Raw genomic sequence first — 14,742 nt, 5'->3', positions numbered from 1 at the left:
TGCACCATCCCTTATTCACGAATACCTTTCCGTGTTTTCCATCAGAGAGTAAGTACCAATTCTCCCCGAGTATCAATTTGTCCAACGGTTTGCGTCTAAAAAAGTTGTACGTTCCTGCACCGCGGAGAAATCAAATGGAAATCCTCCTCTCTAATTATCGCCCTCAGCGATTGCCTCGTCATCGGTTTGATTTCTCCGGCGCGATTGCCGCGGTAATTTTCATTTTTACGCGAAGGGAACCTCTTGGACGAGCCAACGTAACAGACCTATCCTCTAATCACTTTCTCCGGCTGCCCTTTGGAGATCGGATCTGCATAGAGCCGCGGTTGATTGCTCGTAATTAGCGACGCGTGGCCCGCGCCCACGTCGGGTCAACGTCGCCGAGGTAGACGAGGAGGACGATCCTTGCTAACGAACCGTAGTCTAAGCTCGTTCGCGAGCCACGCGTAGTCTTCAGGTACGCAGCCACGCACCCACACACGTCCGAGGACGTGCGCGATGCTCCTCTCGAGTAATCAACGTGACGATTCACTCTGCGATCAACGTGGACAATGTTTCTCCTCTGGTCGCGCGGTGACGCTGATTTCCTGCGCCGCGGACAAATTTGCGTTTGCTGTTCGCGCTCAGCTGGCTACGCATCGACCTCGTTCGAACTTATGCTCTCGCGGCTGATCGCGCGCTAATCAGGCTCTGTGATTGGTCTGTGTCTTTCGTTAATAATTCAAAAATGAAGACCTCAATGACATTTTTGCAAAGGAAATTGTTGTTCAGAATCGTCTTAGCTACCCCCCATTTCTGGCTCCTACGTGAGTTTTGGGACACCCTGTATACATATACTCGTCATGCAGAAATGGTAGTGTTTCGTGTCATGACGAGTATACTCGTCAAACACAGCTGATTGGTTAAAACCCTATCTCTACCCTACATCCAGTTAAATGCGTTCGGCTCTTACGAAGTACCTAACTACATACTTACACAAACGCTACAATAATTATTGCACGTATATTATCGATATAAATGCCTTGAAAATTGTCTGCAGAAAAAACCCATAAAGGGTTTAATCTATACTTCTATACTAATATTATAAGTTTGTTTGTTTGTATACCAGTGGTGATCTCCGGAATTACTGAACCGATTTTAAACATTTTTTCAGCGATAGAAAGCTACACTATCCCTGAGCAACATAGGCTATGTTTTATTCTGATGAGAATACTTTACATAAAAATACGGTACAAATATAAGAATAGTATTCCATGTGGTTGAAATCGTGGGCAGCAGTTAGTTTAAAATAAAAATAAAGAATTCTCCAAAATGAGCTCTAAAATTCTCTTTTCCACCGTGACATTCTTAATTAAATCAATAATTTCATCTTAAACATTCAGACTATCATGAAAACATCAACATAACGCTCCTATCGTTCTAATCAAATTAACGATTTCATCGTAAACATTCAGACTTTCATGGAAACATCAACATGACATTTCTAATTAAATGAATAATTTCAACATAAACATTACAACCACACCAATGATATGGAATGTATTCCCTTCGGTTGTATACCATAAACGTACCACCAAACGTTCGCGATTTATGGTCCTTAGGACGGAACAGCTGGGTTAGTGGCTTAAATTTCGTTGGGTGTGCCAGTAGCGAAAGAGGAAAGTCCACGTGCGCCGTTCAGGAGGAAGTTGGGATCGCCTCACCTTTGGAGTTCTGGTTTTATCGAGGTGGCCCCTACCAACGCCGCCTCCTGAACTTCCACCACCTCCTCGAGGTACGCCCACAACGCGTGCTCCTTCGTTCCCTTCGCTCCATCCCCGCGTACTCCCACGCCACGTGCTCGTCCTTCTTGCCTCGCTGTTTCTTTTGGTCCACCAGCGGACCACGCATCCTCCATCCATCACGCGCATCTTCATTCACGACTTCTTGGTCTGGTTGCCCCTTTCGGAGCAATAGCTTGCCGTGGAAAGCGCCTTAACGGGGGAAACCGCATTAAAAGGACAAATATTAAGTGTTCTTCGTGATTCTTTTTACATAGAAAAATTTGCTCAATTTTTAAAGGAAGGAAAATACAAGACACACTGGAGTGTTTTTTTGTAAATTGGAAAATTCATAATAAATGATATTACCTAGTATGAAGTAATAATATGAATTTCTTTAAATTATAAACAGAATGAATTCTCTCATTATCATTAAGTATTAGGGGTTCTTTGTAATTCTTTTTACATAGAAAAATTTTCTCAATTTTTAATGGAAGGAAAATATCACACTGGAGTTTTTTTTTTTGTAAATTGAAATATTAATAATAAATGATAGTATGAAGTAATACAGTGAAGGAGGAAGTAATATGAATTTCTGTAAATTATAAACAATGAATTCTTTCAATGACTTCTTTAAATACTACATGAATTTCTTTAAATACTACAGTTAAACTCCAGAATTGCAACAGAATGAAATAAAAATATAGAATATTCTACTTTCTACCAACATTTACCTTCCAAGATCTACGACCTCATTCTAAATAGCGATTTGGAGTAAAAAGAAATGATTCTCCAAAATATAAAAAAATTCTACAAAACTACAGAAACAAATAAAATAAAATTATAAGGCAGTTAGGATCAAGCACTCCAAAATGTATATTTAATAAATATCTGAATCTGTAACAGTAAAATCTAACGGAAATTTGCCAACTAATTTTCGCTTCCACGAGTAAAAAATCAGAGCCGGCAAAAACGACTCTTTTGAACATCAACTCTCTGTCTTCTCAGTTTCCAATTACTGCAATTATAGTATTCGAGTCACGGTTCGACAGACGCGAATTGATTTAGCCTGGAATTCTGCGATTCATTGTTGGCTCCTTCGCCGAGCACCCGGCTCCATATTTTTTTTTTTACTTCCTTTCCCAAAGGTGTTGCCGTCTAGTTTGCATGACTTCTTTCGGAATTCCTCGGTTTTTCTCGTCCGGAACTGTTACGTTACGCCTCCGTAACTGTACAGGCTACTGAGTCACAGTTTAAAGGATAAAGAATGATCGACGCAGCGATCGTGCGATTTATTTCTTCATGGTCAAGCGGTGTAGAGAAATGTGAGAATCGTTTGTTACGCGCTTCGAGCGATTTATCCGAGAGAGCCAGAGAATGTTACGTCCACGGGACAGTTTTTGCGGAGATATAGAGGACAGGAATGTTCCCATTGTACGTTCTATTTCCTAAGGTTTTATCGCATTCCGGTTAAATTGGATTTATTTACAAATTTTGGAATAAAAGATTTTCCGAGAGGGTTTTTTTTTTTAATTACATAGCGAGGTGCAATTAATTGACATCACCTTTATTCGTTTAAAATATGAAAAGAGGATATAAGAGTTATGTTAGGACGAAGAATTTTAGAGGCCATTTTGGAGAACCATTTATTTTTACTCTAAACCACTATTTAGAATGAGCTCATGGAAGTTTGAAGGTAAATGTTGATAGAAAGTAATGGACATTTTTTTAAAGGGAGTTGTACTTAATATCAATCAATATAGTATAAACAAAACGATGAAATATTTTATATAATTAGAAATTTATATAAACAGATAGGTGCTATATTTTTTTTAAATATTATATGCATGACACGTTTGTTTCTACCCGATAAAAAACTATATAATCTAATATTTGCCATACTACTTACTCCTACAACCTCGTCAAATTCACCTCATCAATCAATACAGTATAAACAAAATGACGAATTGAAATATTTTGTATAATTAGAAATTTATATTTAGTCCTCGCGGAAGATTGATCATTGAAGGTCTACCGGTGAAAAAGATGGCGCAGGGTCTCGACGCGTCGGGCCCAAGCGGCCGCAGCGCGTTTCTCGCGACCGCACGGTTCCTGAAAACATCTAATCCCGTCGGATCGAATGCCATTACGTGGGGCCTGGCGTAAACGCGAAAAACAGTAGCCAGTCCCTGGGCATGGGGTAACGACGACACGCCTCGTCTGCGAGGCAAACAGGGCCGGTATACAAAGCAGACTATCGGAAAGGATCGCGCGAAATAGTACGGTTACGACGTGTTTTATGAGCCGCGGGTAAGTGCGCGCGTTCCTTTCTAGCGGCAAAGTGGCAAAACCATCGCGATAAAGGAACGCAGCCGAAGGAAACCGCCGGTGGTAGCCGCAATCCGAGCAAGGGAACGCGTACAGGGAAATCTGCGGCGGTTTTTCGTTCCTGTCCGTCTTTTTGTCGGGTCGGGCAGCGTGGCCGCGCCTAGCCTTGCCTAGCCTAAAGATAGTTTCATCTTAACGTTATAAAACAGTAATCTATGGTCTCCGCGGTGCACGGTCTGGCCGAGAACGAGCGGAATCCGTGGCCGGGGCTTTCCTCCGGGGCAGACGATTATTCCGACCTGTCCCGAGAAATATTTGCGGCAAACGGGTCCGGGAAATATTTCGCGGCATATTTCGATGATTGTGGAAATTGGGAAGATGATCGAGATCGAATTTTGGTGGAATTTTTAGTTTTTGGTTTCATCTAATGACTTTGTGTGGTGAAAATAGTATGGGATATATTATACAGTTTTGAAGTTCATTTTTGGGGTTAGGAAAACGTGGTTGGATCTCGAATTTAATCTGAGATTGATTTTAGAAATTACATTAGGTATCAGCATTAAAGGTTACCCAAATGTGAATATGTCTGTAGGTTCAAAGGTGAAATGAACCTTTTATCTGACATTGGTCCATAACACTGGTGTACTTATTTCATTAATAGTGGATTACTGAAGTAAGTAACATTTATCCTGTACGTTGTGAAATCAAAGTGCAAGTTATAAATTCCTGCGAATAATGAACAATGCTTTCGTATGATAGAGACAGTGAACTATAGATCTAGTGTGATAAAGTCTCGACTACCTAATGCTAACATCAACTATAAACACTTAATGTTGCTGAAACATCAATCAAAGGACAAAATGTTCAGTCTCGATTGGGGCTTTCATTTCCTGCAAGACGAATACGGCGGTAAGCTCATCGAAATTTAAAGAATATTATTTGTTGTCGATACAATTAGTTTACTTGTAAATTAAGAACACCTTTACTTCCCTCTGTCTAAAAAAAATGTATATTTCATTGTTAAATATTTATGACTTTTTTTCACATATTATTATAGTATGAACAAAAATTGGTTCCCAATTATACGCCAAACAAAAAGTTAACTCTTGAACAATTATATTTTCTTAAATTGTTTTTACCGTTTCAATTTCAGTTTTTATCACATTCAATCAAAATAATTCCCATTCGATTACACGCATTCTTTTCAACGACAAATTAATTTTACTGGTCCAGACAAAACAAACCTATCACAACCAAAAATACAGATTTCCGAAATGCTATTTTTACACTAATTTTACTCAAAGATTCACTTTGAAGTTGCTCGAAGAGGACCTGAAAATTGCAGTCGAAACATCGATTCACAATTAACGAAATGTAATTGTTAGACATACTCCCGGAAATAAAAATCACCCTCAGGCACAAAATGTATTTCTCCCAAGTGCCATAAATCAGGCGTTTACGACTTAATACGTCGTTCGTCCAACGATTGCCGACGTTGAAACACTGAGAAAACGAGTAATCGCGCAATTTCATTGCCGTCGTTCTCGCCACCTCATGCTGTGCGTCCACTGAACCACCGACTTCCAATTCGCATGAACGCGTATACGTTGAAAAAAGTTTCTCGGCTGAGAACTCAGGAAAGCTCCAGTAGCAGCGGTCCCCGCTGAGAACTTTTCTCGTTTTGAACGTTTTGACGTGGCTCGACGTACCAGGCTGCCGTGGAATAATGCATAGTCGTAGTCGGAGACCAATTAAACCGTTCCACAACATCTCTTCCATTGCGGACTGTATTGATTTAATTATCGTGTCGCGGTAGCTGTACGCGGTAGACGGCGCAGTGCGTCGGACTTGTTTCGCTTTTTGTTGGATGTTCGCGTTCTTTGCACAGGGTGTTTACTTATTCATAGGCTTGCGAGACAAGTACAGATAGGAAAATAGGTTTATAGTTAACGTACAGTGGGTGAACAATGTATCGACTTACAAAGGCAGTTTGGTAATTGAAACACTCCGAAGAATTTGAATTTTTGTAGAAGTAAAGTTCACGGGAAATTAATCGCTAGACCGCGGATCTTTATACAAAATAAAATCTTCGCGAATGTGGCTACAAAAATTGAACCCAAATAGGAATTCATTTTATTCTGGAAATATTATAACATGAACTTTACTTTCGATCTTTTTTATATTCTTGCATATTGTTTGCATTTTGTAATTTCTTACACGTTCAAATTTCCTATAAATGCATAAAGATCCGCAGTCTAATGATGGAGAATTATATGTGTCATCCGAGTAATGAACACGTGATATTAATAGTAGTCCTAAACACTGGGTAAATGTTTACTTTCCTTCCAATTTAGCATAGATCTCAGTGTTTACTTCACATATTAAAAATTGCATAGTCGTCTACGAATCAAACAACAAAATACTTTTGTATAATCATGTTTCGCTAAAAAAACGTACTACTCCTAAACCTATTTAAAGAACCTTTAAACCTCCTTTAAAGAACCTAAGTCACAGAAATACCAAAACAAACATTCTCTTCCTTAACCCAAAATACAAGAGTCTTATCAGAGTTTCCAAAGATATCTGAGATACAAAACAGTTCTGTCATCTTGACACTACCGCATAGATTCTATCCGTCCACGAGCGACTTCTTTCTCATCTTCTTCTTCTCTCCGCTTCCTGCACGGCTGTCAACAGGTCGCCTCCCTCCTGTTGATTTATCAACGTACTTCTAATCAAGAGAGCACTCGCGCGCGAGAGGACGCGCGACCAGGGAAGCTGTATTAGTTAACCTTGTCAGATGGGTTGGTAGCTACCTTTTAGCTGGTCGTGCATGCTAAGTAGCCACTTCGTGGGTGGTGCTCCCGACTACCACCTACAGTTGCGACCGCGGAGCACATGGTATTCGCCGATCGATCGATCGATACGCGTTCTATCCCCGAGTGATTGGAATTGCTACCCCCTCTTGCACGTTCCACAGATTGTCGAACATAGCAACTGAATGCGAGTATGCCAGTGCCGCTCTTCACTTTTCATCGTACGCTTGGCAAGTGCCACTTCACGGATCACCAACGTATTATTGCTGCGAATGAGTTTTCCAATTCGAGCTTCAGGATTTCGTTTTTCTTATAAATGTATACGAGATATATTCCATTTTTTAAATTTTTATGAATTTTGTAGATTGACTTTCAGACAGTTATGACGTAAAAGATGATGTTATTTAAGTGTCCAGCACTATGTTGACTAGTGTATTTTGTTATTAAAGTATAAAATCTTATAGACCCTTTGAGCAAACTCTGGAGTCTTAATTATCTATTGTGATATTATTACAAATTGCTCGAAGTGCAATTGACTAATGTTTTAACTAGACAATATTTTTCTTATGTTCGTGTCAAGGATACTTAACCATTTATGACACTTAATCGTTATTGGTTTTGTTAATAGAACTCAAAAATCATGAAACAAAGGGACGATTACATTTTCTAACTCCATAGTTAAACACATTACACAACGAATAAAATTTTTATACAATTTAATTAAAACTATTTATGACAATTAATCCTTATTGGTTTTGTTAATAGAACGTGGACGATTACATTCTTTAACAAATGAAAAGTATCACCAGTCCGTAATTAAACACATTAGAGTAATTAGGCAACGAATACAATTTTTACCCAATTTAATTAAAACAATACTTGGATTTCACTATATTAGTAAATGAATTCTCTATCTAATTAAAAATGATCCTCGTCCTCTTTCCAAACGATTCAGCCTGACGGTACAACTATACACACGCGCACGCATTGTCAGACGCACACCGTTCGTTATTAGACAATGAATCGTAGATCTCACGGGTCTCTTTCGATCCTCGATTGATTTGATTAAAATCTTTCCATTGATTTCATTCGGATCCTCGGTTCCGACATCTAGGGCGGTCCCTTTAATGACAGCATACGGAAAGGGTTACCTCGTGGGTGGTGCTTGCATCTGCATTTGTTCGATTCTGCCGTTTATCCATTCTGCATTAACCTGCTATCGACTTCGCGATCTAACGATGGCGTTCTTGCTGTTTCAGGTTCGGAGAAGAACGGATTCCCCGATGGCGGTGGTCCTTACGCGTATCAATTCGGTGAGTGCCGTCATTTCAAGTTAAAATTGATACAAATTGATCCATAAATTTGCATATTTATGTCGCGTATCGACAATTTCAATTTTTCGTTTCAAGTATTTAACACCCTTAACTATTATAGGCAAAATTCAAGAATTTTTTACACAATTTAAATACATATTTTAGACAAAAGCAAAGCGTAATTTTACAGTTAGTGTTGTATTTAATATATATGTATATATATATGACACAAAAAAAAATATATATATATATATACATATATACAAAATATACAATCTGTCGCAGCCAGTTGACGCAGCAAATATAATTTAAATAATATTAAATTGTATATACAATAGTGATATACAGACAGTGTAATAAGTATTCGTGAAGTACTCTCTAAATTCTCGGGAATCTCGAATGGTTTCGGGATTCCGGAAATTCACGGGAATCCCGGATGTATTCGGGATTTTGAAATTCTCGGGATTCCATCCCGATCCCGTCCCGACCGGGATCCCGCACACCCCTAATAAACATCCACAGTCTAGTAATAATAATGGTGCTATTGAGAACATTTTCGAGACATTTTGTGATAAATATTTATGAAGACTGCACGCAAAGCCGTGACATCTTTATAACCATAATTTGAAATAGAATATTTCATCAAACGACTTATTAAAATAATTTTTTTTTATCGCTTATAAGAGTGTGGTTTCAAAATTATGAACAATTTAATTTTTTGAACTATAATTTATTCGACCACAATATTATAAATTATATTATAATAATAAATAATTACGTTATTGTTTCCTTTCTAACATTTAGTTCGTTACTTACAGGTATCTAATACACCCAGTCATTATGAATTGAAAAATGATCAGGAAATTGATAGCATAAATCAGATTAAGACAACATTCTACAATGAACGCGTATACACTCGCAATTAAAGTAAAAGAAAGAAAGGAAAAAAAAACAACTATCTAGCTACCGCTGTTTTTATTCAGTTCTACCGTCTACCCGCTATCTCGAATCTTGTTAACCAACTAATTAACTAGTTGCTAATTTATCACGCTGGTGCATCGGGCAAACGAAAAGAATTCCTTTCACACTAGCCAGATTAATCTGTTTTTTCAAAATTAGAAAGCTTAAAAGTCGGCTTACATCAGAACCACGCGCATTCTTAACACGATACGATCACTCAATCACTTCGAACAACATTCTATCCCCCTGTCGTTACCGTTTCAGTCTTTTTTTTTTTTCTGGATTAAAACCACACGCTAAAGAACGGCGAGAAGTCGATACCGCAAAACGAGGCACGTAGAGGTGCTACCAGAAGGATCGAGCGATCGTCCCGAGACAATGAAATCCCCCTCGCAGTGGCTAATTACGCGTAACGGGGCCACGTATCCCAAATAAAGTGGCTCCGACACCCTCGAATCAAGGTGTATCGATCTCGAGCCGGGGTCGTGGTCGACGCGTAGCCAAACGATTAGGGTTCAACGATTATTCGCGGTCCTACGGAGGAGTTAACCGGTCGTAGAAGTAATAACGGCCGACAATCTGGCCTGGCAATCAATGAGTACGTGTTTATGTAAATCGAACGAGCCACGACACGAACCACGCGAGCAACTTTTCCTATGCGGTCGAGCCCCATGCCGACCGAGGGTAGGAATGCTTTGTTATCTCACGAGGAAGACGACATATCCTCGCTGCACGCAAGCCTCCTTGCCACTGACCCCCTCGATGACGGATCTGGTCATTCCGTGGGATCCTTGTTGCCTTCTTGCGCGTATTCTTCTGTATTTTCAAGTTCTAGGAAGCTTAGTTCTTTGGCTAGTTGTTTTTGGTTAGTTGCTTTTGGGAAATTCTTACGTTGGAATCGTTATGGTGAATTTTTGTGAAGAGTTGTGACGAGGTCATTGCCTTCTCTACGACGAATTTTGTTAGAATCAAATCGGACGATTTCACGCCGAGCTACATAGTACAATGAGGGTAGTATTTAATAATTCTATATATTTAAAAAAAAAAACAATTTTTTAAGAGTATCTAACAATGACAGTAACTACCTATTAGATAGTAGAAATTCCACCCATTAACTTGAATTTTGTTAGAATTGAATCAGACGATTCTACACCGAGTTAGGTACTTCAAAGTCACATACATTGTTATAGAAAAAACAATTGTTTAAAAGTATCTGACAATAATAATAAATATGTATTAGGTAGTAGAAATTGAAAATTGAATTTCAAATTGAATTTTGGTAGAATCGAATCGAGCTATGACACCTCAAAGTTTTCTATTTTATAGACAATTATAAGAGAAGGACAGACGTAGTGACCTATATACATACTAGTAAACATTGTAATATTTCCTGGAAGGAACACACCCCTAGCTTCCGTGACATAATAGTAAACATTGTAGATTTCCTGGTTGGAGAAGCCTTCAAAGTTCTTTGAAAGAAAAACATTTATATCCATTTTTCCTGATGATCGATTTTGATGAAATTTGGTATACAGGGTTTTCGAGGTCGCTGATTCCAAATCTGAACTCAAAATTTAGAAATTCAAAATGGCGAATACAACATAACAACACAAAATGCGAAAAATGACTGAATTTAGATGAAATTGGTATATAGGGGTTTTTGAGGTCGCTGATTTCAAATCTGAACTCAGAATTTAGAAATTCAAAATGGCGGATCCAATATGTCGGTACAAAATAAGAAAATTGATTCGATTTGGATGAAACTGGGTATACAGAGGTTTTCGCGGTCGCTGATTCCAAATCTGAACTCCGAATTTATGTGTAGAAGTGCTCCCTTACAAAGGGGGTTTAAAATTTATGAGCTGTTCCACCCACCAAGGGGGTGCCTATGGGGTGTATGGTGTGAATGATGATGGCATTTTCTGGATCAGGGGAGTCCAAAGAATGCATTGAGCCCAAATTCGAGACTGTCGTCCAAAAATTGTGGGTTTAGAGGGGGTGGGTTGTTGTGTGGGGTGGGTTTGTCCGAGAGGGATTTCAAAGGGTGCATTTTGTAGAGGACATCAAGGAGAGTTGCCCTAAAGTTTTTTTTAATTTTTTAAACCCCTTCCGTCACCTCAGACACCTTTAGAATTGCCATTCTTCGACCCCCTCTTTAAGAGGGTGAATTAACCCCTTCACATCAACTCTCGCCAATGCAACTTTGCACACACCCAGAAGACACTTGAAGACTACTTCTCACGAAGTTTCACTGAAATCGGATAAAAACTCTCATAATTATCAACATTTAGAAAAGTGTTCCGCTAATTTTGTTCAGCAGTTTATTTCATAACCTCAAAAACCTATTAAAGTAACATGAAATATTCTCCAAGTCAAGCGAACAGCCCAAAGCCTTTCTGCCCTCGAGTCATCCGAGTTCTAGAAAGGCGTAAGAGCGTCGAGCGACGAACATCGGTTTATGCGCCGTTCTGACAGTCGATCAACCGTCTAAAAAATCCGCAGCCTCGACGTTAACGGGTAGCCGACGACCCTAGCAGCTGTAACTCTTCCTGATCGACGATTATCCACGGCAAGTAGCGCCGTCTTCCTCGCGAGGGTATCGTTGCCGGGCTCCGCGAGGCAGATGTAAAGCAGAATAATTGTAGTCATTACTTTGTTAAACAGGATTTCGCCACCGCCGATCCACCAGCCCTCTCCTCCTCTGTCGAGCGGTCAACTGCGACGCTATAAAATTTTTAGTGCGTCAAGCGCTGTTATTGGTACGTTCGCATACGCGCGTCTCAACCTCGACGCCCGGTCCCGTCGTTAACGACATAAAATTGCACCACTCGTTGCATTTGTTTGTCGTGGTCAGCTAGCCAGCATTTGCTCCGGCCCCGAACATCCGTTTAACCAGAACGAATTGCACGACGGTCCGCGGTAATGATAGGTATGCCAGAACGTTCCTCCGGTTGGTAGCCGTGTCACTTTTTTCCCCTCCCCTCCTAACCCTCTCTTTTTCGCATCACAGCTGCCCCTGGATTTATCGGTGTGCCGGTGGCGTTCAATTTATGGTAAGTATCGCCGGTGAACATTTGAGGGACGCAAACGGTTCCACGGATAGTTGCACCGTACGATAGTTGTAACTTTTTGGCCTCGCGTCGATGCAAAGGAGACACTGTAATTTGCGAAAGTGGTACTTGAGACACCAGTCGCTTTATTTACAAGCGTTTCGTTGAAATGTTGCACGGTTTGCTTGCTTCGAGCGATGGGATACTGTAGGACAATGCCTTTGGTCGGCCTGGCTGCGTTAGCTGTGCTACTTTTCGATTAAGGAGGGTATTCTATTCTAAAACGTCAATTATTTTGTTCTTTCTGAGGATTTCTTTTTTTTTAACCTATATTAAATTTTTATAAAGGTTTTGCATACATATTTATTCAGCAGGTAATTTAAAACATTATTTTGCAGGTAAAAATAATCAAAATTAAACGTAGTACAAGTGGTCTTGTACAGTCCCTCCTGAAAAAAGAAGGTTCGATAAACTATAGTAAAGTTAGCGACCACTGTGAATTACATTCTTTACACTTCTATAATACACATATGTGAGTCATAAATAATTGACGCTAATAATTACTTATGATTAGGTATCAAATGTCTTACATCTAGCAATAATAATAATAATAATTTAATTGTAGTGACCTGTTTATTTCTGGTTCATATTTCTTCTGATAATATTGTCCTTTAAAGTCAATTTTAGAGGTTAGGAAAACATGGTTGAATTTCAAATCAATAAATTGTCACTCCACATACACTTCTGATCAAACCGTATGTTTTAATTAAAGAGAGAAGAAATTACAATGTCTATAAGAAATAAAAAATAGAACTATGAAAGAATATACGAGCAAATTAAAGAAATAAATAAAAAATATTTCATACTCTTTCGGTAGGTGGCAGCCTAGCATGCCATGAATCTGTAATATAATAAGAGACGTAATTCAATAGTGTTTTCAGTATTCTTTCGTCAGTTCGCATACACAGGTAATTGGATGAAGGTAATTGTTAGGATATATCGATGTAAACTAGCACATGTAATGCCCTCTTTCGTGTAAACATATGTATATGACATATGAGTCACTTAGTAAGGCGACGATAGGAAAACAATATACTTGTGCCAACCGGTTACCACTGTCCAAATTGCATCTGTGCTGAACGTACCATATAATAAAGTGTTGTTAGTTGTTAATTCTGGAAAGTAACTCATCCCACACAAATTCCTGTCGGTAATAAATTAATTGCAGTACTGCTACAATTGCTGCTAGACAATCTGAAAAATGGATGTCTTCCATGTTAGATTCATTACGTTTTCCAGTGAAGTTAGTGTAGTTCTTGAATGTAATTATTACAGAAAGAGAGAAATGACATATTAGTGATCTTTTCACTCAGACTTTACCAATTATTTTCATTACTACAATAATTATTGCTCCATTACCCGATTCGTATTAATTTCGTCGGAATCGACATTACAGAAATTAAATCCGTCATTGCTTTCCTCTGGGTTACAACTACTTATTTTCACCTCCAGAATCATCATTGCTTCATCACTCGGATTTCACCAATTCTGGTACAGCCCGAATCCCTCGAAGACCTCGAAATAGGCGAAAGTTTGGAGACAGTCGATCCCTCCCAGGTCATTTTCACGAGGAATCCAGTTCACAAAGTCAACTCGGCTCTGCGTTCCACGTGTCGGCGAGTTCGTACGCGGAGTTCGTATCAAACGCAATGGAATAGCATTGTCGTTCGTCGAATGGGAGCCGCAGAGGCCGATCAATTATGCCAGTCGATTCCAGGCCACGAAATGTCAAGGCTCCACCTCGATGGAATTCTAAGCTGGCCTCATCCTCGACGTCGATATCGGGTTCAGAACCTGATACATGTGTGCTCGTCGCATGAGCGTCATTGATAATGCTGTGCTCGGTGATCTCCGACTGGAATATCGATTCGATCGATTCCTTCTGCCCAGGGAAACGCATCGATCCTCGTGTAATTAGAGGCCTCTGGGGAGGAAACTTGTTTTCGATTGTGAGAGGACTCTTGAAGAGATGGAATTAGATCAATGATTTGTGTCCGGTGCAAAGTTCGCTATAATTGACGTTCAGAGTATTATTCTTCGGATAATTATTCGGATATATTATTCTTTGGTGGATGGATCCAGATGGAAAGGAGGAATTTCGAAAAAAAAGGATGTTCTTTAAGAAATTCATCGAATAAAAATAGATTCAGTTGAGGACGAAGTACGTACTCTAAAAAATAGTAAGTTCTCAGAGAAAATCCTTAACATTTATGCTTCTCGAACAAAAAACTTGATCCCCCGATTAAAAGGCTATTCATCTGTCCAATTCTCCAAGAAATCGTGCACATAATGATCTCTCCTGTACCTTAATCGACCAAAATTATAACAGAGGCGATAATACTCGAAGACTCCAATTCTTGTCGATTTATTTCAACAGAAACCATGTACTGTTTTTGTTCATGCAATGGCAGTTTACGTTAACCATCTTTTTTTTATAAATTACTTTAAACAAACA

The 14,742-nt window shown here is 39.2% G+C and overlaps 1 protein-coding gene across 9 annotated transcripts in view; it reads left to right on the top strand.

The window, feature by feature from the left end:
* Nucleotides 1–14,742, top strand: part of LOC128879548 (uncharacterized) — a 533,296-nt gene that overhangs the window by 257,880 nt on the left and 260,674 nt on the right. For all 9 annotated transcript variants that reach the window (XM_054128806.1, XM_054128810.1, XM_054128805.1 and 6 more), the window contains one exon: nucleotides 8,164–8,217. In XM_054128806.1, the coding sequence (XP_053984781.1) occupies nucleotides 8,164–8,217 (54 nt within the window). The remainder of the gene's footprint in view (nucleotides 1–8,163; nucleotides 8,218–14,742) is intronic.

Source organism: Hylaeus volcanicus, chromosome 7 (genome assembly GCF_026283585.1).
Source record: "Hylaeus volcanicus isolate JK05 chromosome 7, UHH_iyHylVolc1.0_haploid, whole genome shotgun sequence".
Classification (NCBI taxonomy): Eukaryota; Metazoa; Arthropoda; class Insecta; order Hymenoptera; family Colletidae; genus Hylaeus; species Hylaeus volcanicus.
Note: the sequence above shows the minus strand (reverse complement) of the source record. Positions and strands in the feature narration are given on the sequence as shown.